This window comes from Mercenaria mercenaria, chromosome 11 (genome assembly GCF_021730395.1).
Source record: "Mercenaria mercenaria strain notata chromosome 11, MADL_Memer_1, whole genome shotgun sequence".
Lineage (NCBI taxonomy): Eukaryota > Metazoa > Mollusca > Bivalvia > Venerida > Veneridae > Mercenaria > Mercenaria mercenaria.
In genome coordinates this window covers 73067139-73080848 of record NC_069371.1, presented here as the reverse complement: position 1 = coordinate 73080848, position 13710 = coordinate 73067139, and the positions used below count along the sequence as shown (strand labels likewise).

General features: G+C 33.1%; 1 protein-coding gene across 6 annotated transcripts in view; it reads right to left on the bottom strand.

Annotated features, from left to right (window-relative positions):
- Positions 1-13710, bottom strand: part of LOC123566668 (interferon-induced very large GTPase 1-like) — a 110630-nt gene that overhangs the window by 48865 nt on the left and 48055 nt on the right. For 4 of the 6 annotated variants that reach the window (XM_053517719.1, XM_053517720.1, XM_053517722.1 and 1 more), the window contains one exon: positions 13148-13437. The exons of the other annotated variants lie outside the window; for them this stretch is intronic. In XM_053517719.1, the coding sequence (XP_053373694.1) occupies positions 13260-13437 (178 nt within the window). In that variant the 3' untranslated portion in view covers positions 13148-13259. Of the gene's footprint in view, positions 1-13147; positions 13438-13710 lie in introns of those variants that run through there. 6 annotated transcript variants of the gene reach the window in all.

The following is a 13710-nucleotide window of genomic DNA, read 5'->3' as shown; positions in this document are numbered from 1 at the left end:
AAATAATATCAGCCGCACCATGGGAAAACCTACGTAGGCCTACTAGAAATGCGATTGCGTTCAGCATGTGCGCAGTCTGGTCAGCATTCATGTTGTTCGCTAACGGTTTCTCTGATTGCAATAGGCTTTGAAAGGGAATAACTGGGATCCTGACCAGACTGCACGGAGGCTGGTCTGGATCCATGCTGTCGCAAATGCACTATGGTGGTTTTCTCATGGTGCGGCTCAAATTTAAAGCAATACATACAGGGCTGAGTTTCCTTTAGAACTACGCTATTTATCTACGTTTTAATAGCCTAAGGCGCTATACTGAAAAAGATTGACGGAAGAAGTTTGCAGATTAATTCATGCAGCGCCTTACTTTTCTACATATCATCTTAAAAAAACGGTATTATACAAATCAGATTATCAGAATGAATTTCACGCAGTTCATGTGGGACAGAAAAGTACGTCACTAGGTTGTGGTGGGTCTTAATGAACATATATGTGTATATGTCCAAAATGTTTTTAATTGTCTGGACTTGAAATCAAATCATTTTATTGTTATGGAACAATTTGGAGCATCTAAGATATAGATAGCCACAAATAAGCTGATCGTCCCCAATTTAAAAAGAAAAAAGAAACATCAGTGACAGCGTTAAAAATGATAGTTTTCATTACAATAACCATTTAGCTACCAACCAAGTCGTTTTCAATATTAACACATTCTCACACAAATCTAATGAATTCAAAGTATCAACGGTACAGGCATTTATTTCTGAAAATGCTGAATTCGGCCATTTCAGACTTAAAATTAGCTGACTAGCAAGCCATGCTTTGATTTGCAGTTCTCCTCGGTACGTATTATAGCGGAGAACATATGTCTTAACACGGCGAAGCACAAAATCATTGAACCATTTTGTGCACGGGATTTTTAGCGGGTATTTGGTAGCGAAGAAATCAGTTCTACGCAAGTTTCTATACTAGTTACATCTACTTTATGCTATTCAAATTCACACATTGTTGTATGTGTGTATAAATAAGGCCGAAAAAGATGTAAATATGCTCATTATATCAAGTAAAAATGAAATAATAATCTTAAGATATGAACATGCTTCTGAACAGATTCCGTAGTTTCAGTATCTGAGGAGTTGAAAAACTCCGCGCATGTTACGGATCCTCGTTTCCTCAATAGATATTTTTTTTTCGTGTATGGCCAGTATTTCTTTGACGAATGTAGCTTTAACTAAAGCATGTTGTGATGGGAGACTGATATTGTAGAGCTTTAACGATTTAACGAATATGTACTACGGTTAGTTTCCGATATATACATGTACATTATGTACCTTATAAATGTCCTCCGTGTATTATACACTTTAAAGCTGTTTGTAAGGTACATGAAAATATATGAATAATTTATTTATTCAACCATTATGCATCAAATACAATTGCATTTGTTTATATTGTGAGATCAATATACATGTTTGAAATTGTTATGGGTTGTCTCCCCTCTCATCTTGCCATTACAATAGGTGTTTGTTATTTTGTGGGTAGTCTTGTTAAGTCTAACAATTTACAACAGCTACTACAAATAATATTTTCCGAACAAGATATCAATGTAAGAGTTGCTAAAAAATAAGTTTCTGAAAAAAAAAATACTTTTTCGACTCGTAAATATTCGGCCACCCACTTTAAAGCTTTTTTTTCGAGCAAGATGCTTGGAAATGCATTTGTGTCATCACAACCACTTGCGTTAGCAACAAAGACGGCAAAAAAAAAAAAAAAAAAAAAAAAAAAAAACAAGTTGAGGTAGAAAAAAGTTGTCCTACCATAAAGTTGTGTACTCTTAACAGCAAATATTTCATATGTCTTGCGGGTCGCATGATGTCAACGCACGTGCTCGTTTATGGCTAGGGTTAATTCAAATCCGAACTTTATCACACGAAAAGAACATGCGCTTATTAGCATAAAACGCGTTAAAACCAAGTAAATGAATACACTGTCCTTCAACACCATTGCATTTCCATGTCTACGTTGTTTTTCACGTTGACGTCATTTCCCTTTGAATTATCCATTTATACTTTGCCACGGAACGCGCCTATATAAAAGTATCTGATAACAGCACGTGAGCGCGAGAATCTCTGTTAACAGTGGGGGAAACTTCCCAATCGGGAAATCGGGACTTCCCCTTTTTTGTTACTATATTAAGACATTTTTTCCCGTTCGGGAAACAAAATCACAGTTTTTTAATAGGGTCAGAAAAACTGATCAGTGCATAAGGATTTTAAAGTTACAGAAATATTGATGGTACCATTGTACAGAAGAAATGTAGTTCTAAAATTCTACCGTTCAGAATTTGTTTTAATGATTTTGTTATCTTTTTATTGTCTTCGAAAGTTGGCACTTTTACTTAGAGTTAGTGCAAAATATGCATTTCCCGAATTAGAAATGCAATTTCCCGTTTGGGAAAGGTAAATGGCTTCCAAAAGTGCTGGATATAATTTTGCTTAAAAAACCTGTATTTTCACAATGTTCATACTTTACTAACTAAAAAGATATAAAAAGAGTTTAAACTAACAAATAAATAGACAAACACCATATTCTTTTACACTCTATCCTTACAACATGTTTTACTGTCGAGGAAATGAATTAATATAAGTTTTCGCTGAAAACTTGTTTTCAGATCCTTTACATCATTTTGATTGTAAATGTTACTGTATATATTTATGTACATGATATATCTAATAAATACTGTTTAAACTAAAACCTGTAACCCATTTCATTTATTCTGTCTGAAATATTAGCAATGCCGGAAGTATTGGAATACGGAGAAACGTACATATATAAATAAGAAATATACAAAGTCGTTGATGCCATTGTATAGAATTTGCAAAGATGAACAATACTCAACAACAGCAGCATAGAAACACAAACAGAGTCTTGGTATCATGGGCAAATATAAGTAATAGCGATATAACTACTGATATAAAGATCACTGTCATATCAGAATTACATACATTGCAAATGCTGTGATCAAGTTGTATAGTTGCAGCTTATATACAATTTACCATAATTTTCTCAGATCCGAACTGCTGTTCTTTAAATAACTGGCTGATTTTATAATAGAGTTTCCTTTTTAAATGATGTAGAAATGTAAAGTTTACCTTAAAGCCATTAGTACGGGTCTATTGCCATCATACTGAGTATGTTTTTCTAATGTAAGAAGTGAAATCATTATTTGCATTTTGAGAACTTATAGACCAGTCATTCATTTTGTATGAACAATGAAACATAGCATACAAAAGCCATTGACATTTCAGTCTGTTTGTGCATTGTTTATTAACCTGTTTTAAACTAGAGCACTCTGAGGTAAAAACCTAAGCAAAAAAATCCTATCAAAGTTGAAAAATAGACATAATTTTGTAAAAAACGCAAAATTTACAAAACCTGTACAGTGAGCAAGTGTGTGAAGTTCCAATCCATTTCAATCAGTGGTTATGGAGATACAAACTTACAAAGGACTAGAACTGTGTCCATAGAAAACAGATGCCCCACATACTGTCTGTATAGCAAAAACTTTTGAAGTGCCATAACTGCAGTAAAACATTCACTTTACGGACATCTGCACATCAAATTTGTTCATCTGTGAACGTTTGATGCAAATCAGGCTAATAGCATGGAAGAGGTTGGACACACAAGACTTTTCTCTACATTCCATATAGTAAAAAAAAAACATCAAAGGGCTATAACTGCAGTAAAAATAGCCGCGGAAAAACAATTCTTCCTTTATGGATATCTGCACATCTAGCTTGTTCATCTGTGAAAGTATGAAGCAAAATAGCAAATCAGGCTTGTTGTGTGACAGGAGTTGGACACACAACATTTCGGGACGTACGGTCTGACGGACGGACATACATACGGACACTGTCACAGCAGCAACATTATATGCCCTCTTCATAAATGTGTGGGGGTATAGAAAATGTAGATCGTACTACTATTGTTAGCTGAAATAAGAAGTTTGTTTTCTTTATGACTGTTTTTGCTATATATTATCTTCTTGAGAAAAACAAACCATAATTTACTAGGGTCTGCTCGTATTGCCTCAAAACTTTTTACTGATTGATTCTTTTTCAAATCTGTTTTCTTTATCCAAGATATTTTTTTTAAAAAAAGTAATGTTAATTTATGACTACTAGGTGTTGATATCTGCGATGAAAAATCATTCAGGTTTGATCAAATCAATATAAAAAAATGTCTTGTAAGCGAATAAAAGGGCTTTGGGACCACAGAAATATAGAATATAACATAATAAAATTATGCTCTGATAAAATAACATTTTAATGGGATTGTTTTAGTATTGGGTAAAATATTTAAGGTATTTCGTTCCAGTTGATGATGTCTAAAAATATTAAACCTTTTTATACCTAGATCTCTATCTGCTCTGGAAGCCGTTTCCCCGTTGGAAAATCAGAAGCAAAATCTGTAATAGATGACTCTAAAATACTATCTTCCATGTACAAAGATGTGTATTTGTTAAGGCAGTTCAACTTGAAAGTATATAAATGGAAGCGGAGTAAAGCTATTATTGCCTTTTTAGGGGGCGTTACTTCAGATATTGGCACTAAGCCTTGTTTACTTAACAAATGCATTGCAACTGAACATATTTACAGTTTATGTAACTCTTACTTTGTAGCAACTTTGTCTTTTATTTGGAACCTAATTCAGTATGAAGCTGCACAGAGTAAATTTGTCATAAATCTGAACGCAAAATTAGGTCCTTCTCTCAGTTATCCAACAACTGTCTCAGAACACTTAACGTCATTACATTTCCTAAATGTTGACTGTATGATAGCTTTTGATAATAATTAAGTAATGGGAAAATCTGACAAGAAGTTGAATGCTTCATGGAGACATGTTACTTATATTATAAACAGTATATATGACATCAACTATGGGGAGTTATATAAAAGTTCGGACAATATTGTAAAAAAAAAATGTTTATGAAGAGCAAATGCAGACACACAGTCATGTCACTGGTGTTAGTGATTGCATCGATCAATCGTTTTACAGATTTTATCAAACTGACAAAATTTTGCAACCAAAAAAAATAACACATTTTATATGCTTTACCTTTGGACTGCAGCTCATATGATTCAGTTAGACTTGTACTTTATCGTAGAAATGGTTTAGAAGCTGGTGTTGAAAGATATATTATGTCACAAGAAACCAAAATAGAATCGGCATTGGATATTTCTCGGTATTGTGTGACAGTTTACCATATGTGCAGATAAGCTTATACATGACAAAATGTAGCGACTCCATTCGTGGTACTGCAGGTTTTAAACAGCACAGCTTAAAGGGACGACACAAAATATATCTTTGAATTTGATTGGGTTGTTACACCTTTAGGTCACTTTGAAATGAACATGATTTTTTAACTAAACTTTGAACCCTGTTTAAAAAGTCTTGCTGTTTTGATTATATGTAGGTAAAAAAAAGCTTTAAATTGTGCTAAACTCTGTCGTTATAATCGCAAATCTTGGCAGATGCTGACAATATTTCCTTCTGGATCATTACCATATGTCAGGGAGGCCATTAAGAACAATAACGTCCCTTTTGCAGAGGGATACATACATTGATATAAAAGGTGAAAAAATCCAAATCAGTTGTATATGCATGAGCAAGTGTTAAGTATGGAACCTAAAGATCATTATAAAACCTGTATGGATACAAAAATGAATTAGTTTGAAAATGAAATTTTATATGGAGACAGTTTTTAAGGAAGAAAGGTTATGAGATTAATTTGATTCTGGTTTCATATCTCATAACTTTTACCAACGTTGCAACAGTTAATCACCAAGTTTTCTTTGACAATGAAATATCATCAGGTAATATGGCAGAGGTCCTGTGTATGTAACATCCACTGAAAGACTAACTGAAGAGAGCAATAATCAGTCAAAGGAAGCAATTTACAAATTAATTGAGAGTTGTTTGTACAGGCTAAAGAATGAATGAAGATATGCAACAGTATTATACAGAGAATACACGCCTTGAGTTTTGTGTAAATGTTTTGTTTCCAGAATTTCAATAAAAATAGTTATTATTACTCGCTTTTGTTTAAAGACCCACCACAACCTAGTGACCTACTTTTTTCACTCTCGAAAACTTTGTGAAAATCTTTCTTAAAATACAGGTAATATACAGCTGTACTACAAGTTCTCAGCTGGACAATTAAGGCCTTTCCTGAATAAATGTGTTTTGACAACTTCATCTGCAAAGTTCTTCAGTCGATCTGTTTTCAGCATAGTTTCAAATATATAGGTAAATAATTATAATACAACGTAAAAACAAAATGTGATTGAAATATAACTTAATACACTGATTTCTGTACATATTGCTACAGTCATTAAATGAAATGTTAAAACATTAAACACATCCTCTTGGCCTAAAATTTGTCACTGTCAATTCTTTACTAGATACTTGTCATTTCTCATTTTCTTCATGCAAAGCATGTATAATTACCATCATGGAAACACAAAAGAATACAGTTATTTTGTGGTGCCTCTTTAAACATTTCCTGAATGGGAAATCAAGAGTTAAACAGTAAACTGCTGCATTTCCCAATTGGGAAATTGCATTTCTAATTCGGGAAATGCAGGCTTTGAGCAAAGATTGAGCAAATATGCTTATTTCGGATGACAAATAAAAAATAACAAGACCGTTTAAAGATATTCTGAACGGTAGAATTTTAGAACAACATTTCTTGTGTACATTGATATTATCGTTATCTCTGTAACTTGAATATCCTTATGCACTGATAAATTTTTCTGACCCTATTAAAAAACAGCAATTTTGTTTCCCGAACGGGCAAAAATGTCTTAATATAGTAACAAAAAAGGGGAAGTCCCGATTTCCCGATCGGGAAGTTTCCCCCACTGGTTAACACACGTTTACTCTCCTGTTAAAACACCCCCGAAAAGTGACAATAAAATCAGTTTTATGCTAGAATGTGTAGTAAACAGTGACGTAAAATTTAAATACGTCATACCGGTGTGAGAAGAATGACGGGCGCCTTGTCTTTCTTACGTGTAGCTGGTGGTGTGGATGTGAAAACGAACGCTGAATTATTACAATAGTTTAACATTCAACGTGGAATTTATTTATAAGGTACGTAGATTTAATGTCATTTGTTCTATTATATAAGATAGGAGAATGTTTATTCTATTCTCTTTTCAATGGAAATCGAGCACAACGGTAATATGTGACAGCGACACAGTATGTCAGTAAGGGGATAGGTGTATTCACACAATTTCTGTATTTTTAAAGGATTCTTTTCAGTACTTGTCTAGTAAATTTGATGTAAGTAGAGTTTCAGAGGACGAATTTTTGAGAAGTCGACAACCCCTCAAAACGCACTGAAAATAAATCAGTAAACGCACATAAATCAGGCCCAGCCAATGGCCGGGCTGAAGGGAACCGTGTCCCGCCCCCAATGAGATGAGAAGTGACCTAATATTTCTATATTATTGTCTGGGATTATTTTCTAAATGTAACTTAACTAATGTCTGAATATGTCTAAATTACGTCTGAATAATTCTGGATTCATATCTGAACATTTAACCATGTCTGAACACTTCTGAATTGATCTAAATGTTTCTGAATAATGTCTGAATATTACTGAATTTATGTCTGAACATGTCTGAATTTTTCTGAACAATTCCAAAATTAGCACAGAGGGGATTTTCAGACAAATTCAGAAATGTTCAGCAATGACTCAGATAAAAATTCAGAAATATTCAGATATTATTTCATGTGGGTTAAACAGTGTTTGTTTTATATTACTGCATATTTTAGGTTATGGTACGAATTGAGATGGTTAGTTACCTGAAAGTGGCCAATAGTCAATAAGGTATGTCTTTTTGATAATTGTAAACTTTTCCTTACACATTTTTTTTATAAAAAAGAAAGAAAACCTGTTGAAATAAAGGCTTCTCATGTTAATCTGCAAAGTTTTTACCATCTATCTACTTTCATTCTACTGTAGGCTTATAAAACAGGTATATAAATGAGGACAAAAGTATAGACAGATGTCAATACATGTAATGTAAAGTTTGAACAATTTAGTACTTCCATTTTGAAAAAAAAAACAACATATTAGAATTTTATTTAGTTGCTGAATATATTACAGAACAGGTCAGAGTATATACAGCTTCCCTAAATGTTGAAAGACTGAACAGTTTTCTAATAAAGTATTTTGAATTTAAATTCTTTTTTTAGTCATGCAGGATTGAATATTTCATTTCAATTAGAGATAACATTTTTTCAGTAGTTTGCATCTTTACATTTGAAAGCAAAATAGAGATTTATCTTTTTTAATTTAACACTTCACATTTTTACATGGAAAGCAAAGATATAATTTTATTTTTTATTCTAGGTACATGTACAATAACTAGGTTGAAGACAGCCAAGGACAATGAATGATACAGTAACAAAAGTGCATGCTGGAGCATCAGAAATTACAGACTTTGGAATAAATATTTGCATAATACACATTTAATGAAAGCAGTGACATGCAGATAATTAAAATTGTTGAAATACATTACCAGTGTTGTGTTTGGATATAAGCTACAAAATGGGTACTGATTCTAAATTCTTTTTTTTTTATTTCATAACTTATGGATAATAATAAGTCATCAAACTGTTTAATTTATCACTATCCTACATCATTATTTTATGTAAAATGGTTTTGGTTGTATCATATGTGTATATAATATTATAGCAGTAAAAGTTTATTTTTGTGTAAATATCTTGTTTCTTTTTCTTTCTTAAATGGAACATTTGGTGACCACAATCTGTCAACAAGTTGATATAAATGCATCAAAACCACTGAAAAGTTATGAAGTTACTTTTCACATGTTCCTTGAATAGCAGAACACACATGTTTAGTGTTTCTAACTTGTATCTGAGGCCATTTTATATCAATTTCTAGCATAATGGTAAATTTTCTTCACAAGGGGTAGGCAAAAATTTATGTTATTTTTATTTCAAAGGCAGATATTTTACTTTATCTTTATTAGAAGGTGCCAAATTAAGGTTTAAAGAGAAAAAAATGACATGTGATAGATAATTTTGTCAAATTATTTTATTTTTAAACAATAAGAATTGAAAGAAAATGATTTTTTACATTGTTTATAGAAATATCCCATAGATGATCTTAGAAAATGGGGCTGGTAATATAAGGCTTAAAAATAGTGACTGGGAGTTAATTGATAATCAAGCAATTACTATAGTATGGCCTAACATACACTTCAATACATATTTACTGGCAATGAGATGCAGCTATATGATAAATTTACCATAGTCAAACCTGTGCTAAAGACCAACTCTGAACAGAGACCACCTGGCTCTAAAGACCACATGTTTTGTTTCCCATTTTAACATTTACAATGTATTTTAACCTGTGAATAAAGACCACCTCCCAATAGAGACCACATTTTGGATCTTCCAAGGGTGGTCTATCTAGACATGTTTGACTGTATACAGTTTTTGTAAAAAACCTGTAAATATAAATACAGTGTAGTGTCTTCCAGGCAGCTGCATATGTTTATAGAATCAGCTCCAATAATTATTTCATTTCTGTTGAAGTCATAACTTTATTTCGCACAAAGTAGCTAATATATTGCAATTATATGAATTCTAATGTTTATTGTGTACACAACTGAAAATGCAATGGATTTCAAGACAATGAAAGGAATTTATGATCAGGGGCGTAGCTGAGAATTTTGAAGTTGTAGGCCTGCTGAGAAGATATCGCTGGGGGCATGCTCCCCCATATCTTTTTTTTTTAAATGGTGCAGACTAGCGCATCTCTGATTTATTTTTGACTTGATATTAACTAGCGAATGGCTGTTTGTATGACAAGTTTGGCGCTCAGCTTCTGTATTTTCAAATGGTGTTGACTATTCGTTCGCATGACTCTAACGTGACAAGCATTGACAACGATGTATACTTTTAGTGTACTGATGACTGTTTCTAGATTATAAATAGGAAACTTTTATTATCATTGTTCTACAGCTTCTGAATCTGATCGAATAACGTGATTTTGCAGCAAGCCTGAGTATAGAAGCATGACGAATTGAGACGCCAGGATGGGGTAGGTACGGGAGGGCTCTGATTAATTTTGAAATCCTAGAAGTAGAATGGTGCATTTTAGGATATTTAAGACAACATTATATTGAGCAAAACTATTTGTGATCTGGTAGAAAAGTACACTTCATCTGCGAGATTTCTTGAAAATATGGAACTGTTTGCCTGAAGAAAACAATAGTTGACTTAGCGTGTTTAAGTCCGGATATAAAAGCATGGCACGTGGTGGCACATGTGGCAGTTATGTAGTGGAGAGAGTGTTCTGGAAAAATTGAAATGGAGCAAGTAGAATGATGCATTTTTAATCTGGGTAATGTAAAGAAGACTCCCAAAAGGTTTGTAAGTTGTGTGCACAACAGTCTCACCAGTGTAGAATTTCGAAAACAAAATCCACAACTTAAAACTTAAAAGTTACCTTTTATACGGTTCTGTTTCATTCAATGTTTTTCGTCACTATCACACATTAAATCTAAAGTAGTCAAACCAATTGTAGGCTATAATAGAAATTCTTTTCCTTTTCAATTTATATGGATATCTTTTGAATTTATCACCAGGGGGTTGTTTCTGCTAGTAAGTCATGGCCTATGTCTGCTGTAGATTTATACCCAAATTAGAAACGCAAGCCGAAATGCATTATTTCGGCCGACACAGGCCAAGAAATAAAATTTTCAAATGAAATTTACATTAGTATTGCGTCATTTAGACATTATTTGCGAGCTGACTTGGAGAAAATGTTCCTGCGAACCGCTGTAAATCCGGGCTTGATGCAAGGTCCATTTCTGAGAAGTTCCAGTGATGCAAATCATTATCAACACATTAAGACACGCGCAATACTTACATTTTGTATTATGTGTATAAGCATGTAATGCTTATATTACTGCCTAAAATACTTGCGCAGTTATTTTGTCTAAAATATCTTTTACAGCATTATTCAGTTGTTGAGTTATATTATTTAGGTGATAAAGCCTATCAATTTAGTCCCTCAGCTTTTATTGATTGCATTTTACGTAGATCTATATTAACCTCTTTTAAATGTTTGCTGGAAAAGTGTAGGCCCGGGCCTGTAGTGCCTACAGGGCGCTACGCCGATGATGATAATACACCAAATATTGACAAGACTCACAGAAAGCAGTAATTGATCAATAATAGCAGAATGACTTTGCCTATGATTATCAAAATTCATAACAGATAGTAGATGATCTCTTTCTTTAAGGTGACTGTATGTTAAATGTCAAAATCACATGTCTATGTACATTAGGTGATTAAACTGGGTCAGGTGGTCAAAAATAATTGTCACACTGACATATAAGATAAACACTGATTTAGGGTATATGAGTTAGAGAACATATTAGATTATTGTCATGCTGCCTTATAGCATAATGCCTATGTTCAACAGATTACCAATATAGTATTTTTGCACATAATTTATGTCAAAGTTTAAATTCAAACCATACTGAAAATATGTAAGTTACATCCCCAGTCACCACTGTAATGGATGTTATCACAATATAACATAATTCTATGATTATGATACTACTTAAACATTATGTATTCTTCTGTTGTATTTTGATCAGGGCTATTCACAAGTATAAATGCATCATGGCCAGGCAGTTCCCATGACAGCCATATATTTAGAATATCCAATGTGTGCAGATACATAGAGGCTAGGCACCAAGGTATTTTTACTGCCAAAACCAATTATAATCTTGCCAAAAAAAAAAACAACAAACATTCAATATAGTTATGAACACAGATGAATGTTTGCCAATTTAAAGCAGTGCCTTTTTGCTGGACTTAATAGGTGTAAATATTCTATAACAAGCACCTGCCTGTTTTGATTAGACTTAATGTAACAGAAAAACAAGAGTAAATTTAGTTTGTTTTCATTTAGTTGCTCAGTACAATACTGTTAAATACACTGAAATATTTTTCATTATAGACCATCATTCACACTGAAATGATTATGATTACAAATACATGCTTTCTATAGGTTTAGAAAAAGGTGTTTTGCTAGGAGATAGTGGATATCCATGTAGGCCATTTCTGCTGACACCCTATCTCAACCCAACCAGTGAGAGAGAAGAGAGGTATTTCGTTTCCTTTTTTGTTTTATTTCATCATTTCAATTCTGTTGAATTTTTGCCATTTTTACAAATGTGTCTTTGTATACTGTAGCCACAATATTGTATTTAATCAAGTATTTTGTGAACTCACAGGTACAGCAAGACACACACATCTACAAGAAATGCTATAGAGAGGACTTTTGGAGTGTGGAAAAGGAAATTTCATGTTTTGCATTCTGAGGTATTTTATATCATGCATCCTTGATTTTACAAGGTCAGCATGTATGATATTAACGTGCACGTGCATTTTAGCATACATTTTTACTGAAAGCACTGAATAATTAATATTTCTATAAAGGTAATGTGAAAAAGAGTCCTCAGTCTACTCAATGTTCGAGTCATGACTTTTTTTGAGGAGAAATGCTAAACAACATTATCATTATTTTGTGGTTTAGAATATTTTCTTTAACAAAATGTATTTATCTTTGAACTACTTGTTAGGGTTAAACTTTCAGAACTTTCTGCCTGCCTGCTTATAACGCAATACTATAGATTTGTGTTTTAAGATCAAAATAATGATAAATGAACAATTGAAACTGTACATTTAGGTTCGAATGAAAGCAGCAAAGGTCAGTAGAGTGATTGTGGCCTGTGCAGTCCTCCATAACCTGGCCATACTTTGGAATGAACCTGAGCCACAGGAGCCTCAAGATGATGATGAGCAGCCTCAGCCAGACCAATACCAGGGACCTCAGGATGGCCGTGGAGTCAGAAACTATGTGACCAACACCTTTTTTTAACATGTTCTGGAGTGACTGTGATTTCTGCTATGCATACAGCATATTGCATTACAAGGAAATAAAATTTGAAAACTGTTTCATTGCTTGTTTCTTTCTCTTATTCAATTCATCACTAACTCATTGAATAGTTTTGACAAACACAAAAGTATCTGATTACCATGATTAAGGCAGATTTTTATTTATGTTGAGCACTTCAGCTTATACTGAAACAAGTACAAATAAAATTTAAGTTGTCAAACAAGCAAACAATGTATTCAAGTCAATATAAAAGTCACTCTTCATCTTTTTTTGTACACAATGCATCCAAGACTAAGGACAACTTCGGAATGTTCTCTCTAAGTTCTCTGCATAGGGCTGTCTGTTCTTGTATGAGTTTGAACTTTTCCCTCTCATTTTGTATAGAGACTGTGTAGAACTCCATTTGTAGCTCTTTAAGACTTTTCTGTGGCCTGTTACAATAAATGAATATACATGTATTTATGCAGTGTTCATGTTAAGATTGTGTTTTCTACATTTGAATGGCACATAACAATCATGCATGACCCTCAGAATTGAAATGAATTGAAGGTTTCCTTCACTCCTTCCTTCAAAGTAAGCTGTTCATCTCCAGATATGAATGACACCTGATATTTAGAGGCTGGCAGAATCAGTCAGTTTTGTGACTTTAAAATGGAGTTACATACATTATTCACTTGGTGAAATTTCTGCTAAGAAAATATTTA